The 8,939-nt window shown below is 33.9% G+C and overlaps 1 protein-coding gene across 2 annotated transcripts; it reads right to left on the bottom strand.

Annotated features, from left to right (window-relative positions):
• Positions 1-3,969: 3,969 nt before the first annotated feature.
• On the bottom strand, positions 3,970-8,197 carry LOC111806547. Of its 2 annotated transcripts, none has more exons than XM_023691914.1 (6): positions 8,103-8,197; positions 6,305-7,032; positions 5,519-6,001; positions 5,300-5,359; positions 4,789-5,205; positions 3,970-4,522 (listed from the first exon to the last, which is right to left on the bottom strand). In XM_023691914.1, the coding sequence occupies exons 1-6, from the start codon at positions 8,119-8,121 to the stop codon at positions 4,100-4,102; spliced, it is 2,130 nt and encodes a 709-aa protein (XP_023547682.1). In that variant the 5' UTR covers positions 8,122-8,197; the 3' UTR covers positions 3,970-4,099. The 2 variants fall into 2 exon arrangements, with proteins under 2 accessions (XP_023547682.1, XP_023547683.1); XM_023691915.1 differs by having other exon boundaries at positions 7,875-8,187.
• Between the last annotated feature and the right edge of the window lie 742 nt (positions 8,198-8,939).

Here is an 8,939-nt window from a genome sequence, read left to right as displayed (position 1 = left end):
TTGTGAATGAAGGGCTTAAAGTAATGCATGACTCCATTTCTAGTGTTCGCAATGCCGTGAGGTATGTTAGATCATCCCCCAAGAGATTGACAAAATTTAAAGATAGTGTTGAACAAGAAAAAATTAAATGTAAAACACTTGTTTGTTTGGATGTGGCGACTCGATGGAATTTCACTTATTTGATGCTTGATCATGCCTTAAAATTTGAAAAAGCTTTCAAAGTATTAGAGGAGGAAGAATTAGATTATGTTGATTATTTCAAAGAGGGGATCATGGAAACAAAAGAATAAGGCCACCAACCATTGATGATTGGAAAAATGTTGGAGTGCGAAGATAAGTGGTTCTTTATATGTGACTTCTAATTCTTATTTTCATGAACTTTGGGGTATTCGAGAACTTTTAATTCAGTGGAGTACAAATGTGAACTCTATTTTAAGTAACATGAGTTCAAATATGAAAGTTAAGTATGACAAACATTGGGGCTTAGTGGAAAGAATTAATAAGTTGATATTCATAGCAGTGGTACTCGATCCTCGTTATAAATTGGATTACATATCATTTTCTTTTCGAATATTTTTGAAGATGCTATGGCTAAAGTGATGGTGGATGGCATAAAGAATTATTTAATTTGTTTGCATGATGACTACAAGTTTTATGATAATGCTCAAGATCATCATCAATCAAGACTCACTTCTAAGTCCATGAGTATGGAGATGGATACAATTGATGAAGAAAATTTGAGTAGTTCAATATCAGTATTATCAAGATACAAACAAAGAAGAGAAGAGCAACATTCCCTCGAGTTAAAGAATGATGTGGATCGATATTTATCTGACCAGAGTCAAGAACTTGATGATAATTTTGATGTTTTGGCATGGTGGAAAGCAGATGAGTTTAAGTATAGAGTTTTATCAAAAATTGCCCAAGATGTTTTGGCCGTTTCAGTGTCGACTGTATCTTCTGAATCAGCATTTAGTACGGGTGGGAGGATTCTTGATTCTTTTAGGAGTTCTTTAACACCTAAAACAGTGGAAGCTCTGATATGTATACAAAATTGGATCGTTAGAACACCAGTATCGTTAGATATTCCTCAACAACTTGAAGATTTGGAGATTTGTTCTAAAATTGAGACATAACTCCAAATCTATTTATTGTCTATTTGTTAGGATGTATTCTGTAGTGTTATATCACAATTTATATTTTATTTTTCAAATGATTTAAAACCTTCCAGTTCCACCAACCTCATGCGAGTATAATTATTTTTCAATGTAAGTAAAATATTTGAAATTACACTATGCTTTATCCAAACAATTTTAAAATAGTACTAACTTTCAAGATGCTATTTTTTCTTTGGTAGGAATTAAGAATGCAAGAGAGAGTTAGATAATTTAAAATTTTTAAATATTTTGTGGAATGTTGTAACTTTGGAATTAATTCATTGAATATTCCTTATATATATAGGTGAATTTTTAGGCATTTTGTTGAATGATTATATATTGTGAATGATAGATAATTTAATTAGATGCAGTAACTTTAGAATGGATTCATTGCATATTCTTTATATATTTATTTGTGATAATATGAATGTAATAGAGAGTGATATTTTTGATCTACAACTTAGAGGTAGTAATTGTTTTATCATTTTAGATCATACAAATTAATTTTTTTTAAAATTTTTTTGGACCAACCCGAACCCAACCTGAAAATAGAGGGTTGGGTTGAAATTTTTTTTGGGTTGGGTTGGGTTACTAATCCAACCAACCCGAACTTTTGGGTTGGGTCAAAAAAATCCTCAAACCCAACCCAACCCGAACCATGTACACCTACAGCCAACCAAGTAAGTGACCTTATTATAGGATAGGTTGGACAATTGATTGTTGCATGACGACATGTGCCTAGTGACCTTTACACTTGTTATTTATGTTTTCTACTTATGATGCTTTGATGATGATGTATGATGTATAGCATATGATGACGTGAATGAGTGAAACGACCCTAAATTTCTACATATTAAGAGTCACTACTAACGTCTCATGCTCATCTCTTACGTAGAAAAATAACTCTTAAAAGAAAACTTTATCTATAGTGTAAATGTCGAAAATGTTTAAGACACTCTGGAAAACACAGCCATGATATTACGTATTTAAATACAAAATACTAAAATTTAGAAAAAAAATAAAAACAAATACAAAACAATTTAAAACGATAAGATGCAAAACAACTTATTCTATCCTAAGACTCACCATATCACCATAAAATGCATAAAGCATATCAAGTACGTCATACATCAAACTATATATATTACGCACATCATCAAGCATCATAACTCAAGCATTATAACTCATACATCATCATATACTCATACATTATCATATACTAATATATGGCATCATACGATACAACTCATACATCATCATAACTCATACAATTTCTAGCCTATCCTAGAGTAAGACTACTTACTTGATTAGCTCAATTGTTGTCACGAATTTATCCATAATGAAAGTTCGATTCTGTTATTTGAATTCCAAGTCAACCTATGTGAGCTCATAACATTAGTTTCAAGTTCGAGCTTCTAAAAAATTATTTCTCTAATTTATATTGGTCCATATGTTAAATTTCATGCAAATATTATAGTATTTGCATAAATAAAATCAATTTCATAGGTCTTATTTCCTCTATTTTTTTTTCAATCATGTTCGTCAAATCTTTGCTTTTTCCTCCTCCTATTCTATATTTACTATGTTAAATTTTCTTTTTTCCTCTCTATATTTACTCTATTAATTTTTCACCAAATCTTCCTTTGTTATGTATTTTGTTTGTTAAACTTTTGGTTTGTTTGTATTTACTCAGTTAATTTTTTCACCAAATCTTCCTTTATTTTGTATTTTCTTTGTTAAACTTTTCATTTTGCTCCCTGTATTTACTGGATTAATTTTTCACCAAATCTTCTCTTTTACTATGTTCTGTATTTACTTCCTTTTTCTATAGATGAAAACTTAAAAATTTTGGAAGGTTCGTCGAACAAATCTACTCCAATCAAAGGGTTGTCGGCCATAGTTTTGATTCCTAGCCGTTGGATGTAAATATCCTCTAGTTTTCTTGAACTTAATCAAATTTAAGCTCAATACAATGGTTGGGTTCGAAGGTAGAACAATTTTTTGAAGCTAGCTAGTTATAAAAGATATTTGCTACCAATTTAATGACAGGGATATTTTTGTAATTATCTTAGTCGATTTTGCTACCAATTCAACGGTTGGACATTTTTTTTTTTTTTTAAGATTAACATAAAGTCGATTTTGCGTTAGAACTTAATAATAAACCTTTGTTAATTGACATCACGAATTATTTAGACGTCGTACTGTGAAGGCCTATGCAAAACAATATGACAAGCATCCCGTGAAGGAGGTCGCATATTATTTGGTCTTTCTCGACATTAACTTTTCACTACTTCCGCTATCAATGATCACTTGACAAATTCGTAAAAATTTTGTAGTGATGATTTATAACTTTGCACCGGTTACGTGCATGGTTGAAAAGAACATGAAAACCTGTGTGAAATAAACAAACTTGTACCGAAGTAGGTATGAAAAAAAATATGATCTTAGTACACATTCAATCGTACAATACGAACTAGGATCACCTAGATCGTATTATATGATCGAGAGCAAATTAAAATCGTATTTTAGTTATATCTTGCTTGATACAAGTTCGTTTTAGCTAAATGACTATTCACCTTTTACATTATTTCATGTTATTTTCGACCATTCTTATAAACTTAGCAAAATTTTAAGGCGTTAGGATCAATCCTTGATCATATGGTGCAACTGTACGTACATGAAGATAGTATTTTGGTCATATCTCCCTTGATACAAGTTTGTTTTAGCTAATTGACCACTCGTTTTTATACGTTTTTCATGTTCTTTCTTACCATGCATATAAACAGTTCTTCTAACTTAAATAAATTTATAAGAACTTAGGCAAATTTAGCCTACTCAGTGTCCCAACCTATTTATTTAAGTTAAACCAAACCAGTTCAAGTACGTTTATGCATTTACAGAGGTGACTTACAAGATGATTACAAAGCTCATGGAAAATGGTGTTAAACACCTGTCATTATCTCATTGGATACCAAACTATTCTTATTGTCCAAATTTCCATCATGCCTCCATAACTCTGGAGATGGCGAAGTAAGTAATGGCAATAACAATTTCCTCTGCTTTCTGACTTTGCTAGTATGCATCTTCGTGTGTTGGTTAAGAACCCCATTCAAAGCCTTCAGATAGAAACTCGAGTCATGGTCCCTTAAAATTGTACCCTCTGACCCATAAGCTGTAGGGTCACTGAGTGTCTCAAGTGGATGAGGGCAATTCAGGAACGCCCTAAGGAGCCCTATGGAGTATCCATTTTGGGTGCTGTCCAAAGTATAGAGGGCACTTCCCTCAGGGAGCATAGGATGAGGGGGAGATGACATCTCTTCAGGTTGCAATATGAATATCTTACCCAATGGAGAATATAGTAATTTCTGCATAATAAACACAAAGTTCAAGATTGTAAATGCCCAAAGCCACCGCCGACAGATATTGTCTTATTTGGGCTTTTCCTTACGGACTTACCCTCAAGGTTGTTAAAACGCGTCTGTCAGAGAGAGGTTTCCACACCCTCATAAAGGGTGTTTCGTTCTCCTCCCCAACCGATATGAGATCTCACAATACAGATGAGCAATATTTTGTATACTTTAAACAAAAACTCGATCAACTTTAATAGAAAGCATATCCTAAGATTGCTTACACTTTTGTTGAGGCAAGAGTGTGACCGAAACGATCCACTCAAGCGCTTCAGAACAGCAGCGACATGGTTTGGGTAGTTGCAGGAGAAGGCCCTCGGAACGATATCTCGGTGCATTATGACGCAACGGATATCGTCTTCATCCAAACCCAATTCATTTAGAATCTTGTGTCCACCACAGAACACAAATGGAGAACCAAAAGTGACCACTGGTTGAAGCATACAAGGCTTCACAATCTCATTCTTCAGCAGCATCAAGTGCACCAAAAGGGAAAGACTGCCTCCAAGAGAATGACCAGTAAACTGAAACTTTGCTTGGGTTCCATATTTTTTCAAATGCTCTATAATTTCTGGTATGAATTGCTTGTATATTCCCTTTGCAGCTTCATATATTCCTCTATGAACAAGCACATCACTTCCCTACATTAAGTCCATTTTTTAATTACAAAACTACATGTACTTTTCTTTTTTCTGACTTGCCAAGTAATAGAGGCCATTCAAGCTATTGTTTTACCTCGAACTTCGTGGGCTCGAAAAAAAGATTTGCTTGCCAAGATGCCAACGAATCCGATCCCTGTATATCACACAAACTAACTGGTTAAATTATAAGTAGAGCCTATTAATCCCAATATTCTTTAAAAAGTTCCTATTTGTTCTCAAGCATTCATTCTTTTATCTATTTAGTTGCTATACTTCAAAAAAATATTTTAGTTAGAAGGATTGGAGTAAACACCTGAATGATGAAGTATCGAGTCGGGCTGTGGATGTCGTCACAAACAAACCATTCACAAGGAGAAGAGTGAAGAGATTGGAGGCCCTTTGCAGTCTCCTGTTTCTGCACCTCCTCAGCAGCAACCACAGCAGTCATTGTTGAAGCTGCAACATAAGCAGCAACCTCGGGATTATATGCCCGACACGAACCCTCTCCTTTCTCTTGTGGTTCCAAAGGATGGGACGAAGGATTCTTGGCTCTCGAGTGCATGTACGATGCAGCTGTTGCAGCTATCTCATAAGCAACATTTGTGGGGATTTGTTGTGTCCTCTCCAACTGCAAGGCTTCCCCTGAACAAACTTCACCAACATTTAAGGCCTCATCAGATATACAAGTTGAATGCTGATCCTGTTTTTCTTTCATATTAATGGCTGCACCATTCGCTTTCTTGAGCAACGAGGATGTAACGAATTTCAGGCCACAACTTCGTTCTAATTCCTCTGCCTGTAATTAAATAAATCAAATTCAATGGATATCAAAATACACATTTGTCACTATAATCTTTCTTTTTAGTACAGACATCGCAATCTAAGACTAAAACATCACAAATATGTCCATGTTCGACATATGCCCAACACTCCGATACTTGGAACGCTTGTTCAGCACAATAGACACCAGTCAGACTCTAATCATATAAATTAAATGAGTATGCCGCTTTTTAGGCATATTATAATCACCGACTCCGCATGTTCATGACCTCGTTTTCTTAGAAAATAATGTGTGATCCTTTCTGAATCAAATGAGTACCTTTATTTCTGGTATAACGTAGGCCATGTTCGACAGGAAAGCCAGCTGAGAAAACACCTTGGTATCAGACAATGGAACCTTGACTAAAAATCTTGCAAATGATTCAGTATCAAAACTAAACTCTCCTTCATCCTCAGAGTCATAATAATCCACTTCACACCCACCATCATCTTCACCACAAAATCTCTCACCAGTTTCATCATGATGTGCATAAATATCATTCTCAACTCCTTTTTTCTGCTTCGTCCGCCAGTGCCTTCGAATCTCCAACAATCTCTCAATCCAATTCGCTCTCCTTGTCACCTCCTCTTCACTACTCAGATCCTTCGAGGTCTCCTCCATGTCAAACAAAAAGGATCTGATTGGATGAGGAAGAAAAGACCCTGAAAATTTCAAAGGAAAAATCCTCATTCCCATAGAGTTATTATTATTGTTGTTGTTTTTTGGCTTTGGCTGTGTTGAAGTAGCATGAATTTTGTTTGCAGAGTAACAAATATGATTATCAGAATAAGATCTTTTGATGCAAGTTCGTTCTCGAATATCCTTGCTCGAGTGTGAACGACGAATCCCGTTATACTCTTTGAAGATGATGTCTTTTGTCATTGAAGTGGCTGAAGAATTGCCAATAGCCACTGAAGTACAAGCCATAATGACTCTTGAAGAACTCTCACTTGATGGATCAATGAAACTATTTGCGTTTATTAGACCCTTTTCGCAACAAGTGATACCTGAAAATGGAAGACAAAATTTTAAATTTCAATGAAGCTGAAAATTAAACAATCTCAAACTGTTATTGATCTTATATGAAGAGGTCATATCGTTATCTGAAAGAATTTAATAATCAATCAGATCTTCGGTTTGTCCGTATGGTCCTTAGAAATGGAAATTGATGATATCCCATTTCAATGGAGCAGTGATCATCTTGTTCATAACGAAAGAAAAATATATATATAAAATTGAACCCCATTGTGTTAAAAAGGTTATACATCTAATTGTTGAGGTGATTAGATTAATGTGTTAACTAGAAAAGCAATAACAAAGACAGCTAAACTCCAAATCCTGTTGCTAACACCTATGTTTAAATTCATCCGTTTACAAAGATAACAAATCTAAAATCAACATGGAATACTTCAAATTTTCACCTACCAAAAGAATCAGAGTGTTTTGGATATTCCTATTGTTACGTACTACGTCAAGAAAGCACTTGATCTTAGCATTATACTTTGATTCCAATGAATTGAAACAATTTATCCGTAATTATTTCTGGTTCGCTCACAATACAAAGCATAAAGATGTGCAAAATTTCAAGAGATGATGACTAATCAACTGGCAGTCACCGCCTCCACTACTTCCCTCGAATCTATCGATCTTAAAATTAATTCCCGACATTTGAGAAGCCGACATTGTTGAAAACAGAGGATTTACCAAAAGAAGAGACTCACAAACTCCAGTTTAGACAATTCAAACCGATAAAAACAAAGCAACGCAACCTAGAAACGCATTCACAAAACTTCACACAAATGCAATCCAGAACGAACAAAAGATTGAATAAACACGTATTTAATCATACCTCAAGTTCTGGAGGATCCGATCGGTCCAGGAAATTTCAAAATGCAGGTCATAATTACAGAGAAAGCAAGGATTTGTGAATGAAGTAGGAAGTTGAGTAGAGACAATTCAGGGGATCAAAGTTTCAAAAGGACGGTTTGGGAGTGTATTATTCGTTAATAAATTTTATGATGGGTTCGTGTCGAATGCTTGCGAATGTTGTTGACAGAGAAGAGAAATGATCACTTACGCGCGCTGTGATTCTCCATTTGTGCTCCCGCTGTTACGTTGAGGAGACTCCATTGTGGAAGAAAGAACAATGGAGAACTTCCAATTTCTTTTGTTTTTTTTGTTTTTTTTGTTTTTTTTTTTTTTTTTTACATCAGATTAGTAATAATCATTAAAACACATATTCAAATTATAGCTTTAACCGTAAAAATAAATAAATAAATTAGGTAAAATTGATTTAAGTATATATTTTGTTTGGGAAGAATATTAATTAGTATTTAAATTTAATACAAAATTAATATACCTAATTATAAGTGTTGAATGAACTCATAATTTTTATTAATGTGAGTTTTAGGTTTAATATGGATGGCCTAAATTCTAAAAATATGAGCGTTTAATTCACACTTTTAAATCAAATCTTATATTATTACCTATAATAATCTACTATTAAAGTTCCTTATAGCTTATTCAAAAAAAAAAAAAAAAAAAAAAAAACCCCTTTATTACAATTTTTTATCCCGTTTCTTTGGTTTATATAACGAAGATTTGGACGTACCGTTTTTGTTCTAAGCTAATCACGTGCGATATTTGCTCTAATAATGTCTCGAAAAACAAATATTAGAGAAAAAAATGTAATTATTTAATTTTTTTTTTTTTTAAATTGAAAATAAAGTTTAGGTGAAGGGGGGGAGGGTTATTGGAAAGGCTGAAGCATACAGCAAAGAAAGGAAATGTGGAGAGTGATGGCATTTATTTCCTTCATGCAACCACACAGCTGTTGCCCTTTCCCTACAAACCTCATTTAACTCCTCTTATTACCATTTTGCCCTTCTTCCTTTTTCAATATATTTTTTTTTTT

This window comes from Cucurbita pepo, chromosome LG12 (assembly GCF_002806865.2).
Source record: "Cucurbita pepo subsp. pepo cultivar mu-cu-16 chromosome LG12, ASM280686v2, whole genome shotgun sequence".
In the NCBI taxonomy this organism is placed as follows: Eukaryota; Viridiplantae; Streptophyta; class Magnoliopsida; order Cucurbitales; family Cucurbitaceae; genus Cucurbita; species Cucurbita pepo.
The sequence above is the reverse complement of the archived record's forward strand: the minus strand, read 5'-3'. Positions and strand labels throughout refer to the sequence as shown.

What these genes read in the sequence shown, in the direction of transcription:
- LOC111806547 (XM_023691914.1), bottom strand. An exon ending in CTCGATACTTCATCATTCAG is followed by an intron (nt 5,360 to 5,518) that starts GTGTTTACTCCA and finishes TGTGATATACAG; the next exon opens with GGATCGGATTCGTTGGCATC. An exon ending in TCGAGCCCACGAAGTTCGAG is followed by an intron (nt 5,206 to 5,299) that starts GTAAAACAATAG and finishes GACTTAATGTAG; the next exon opens with GGAAGTGATGTGCTTGTTCA.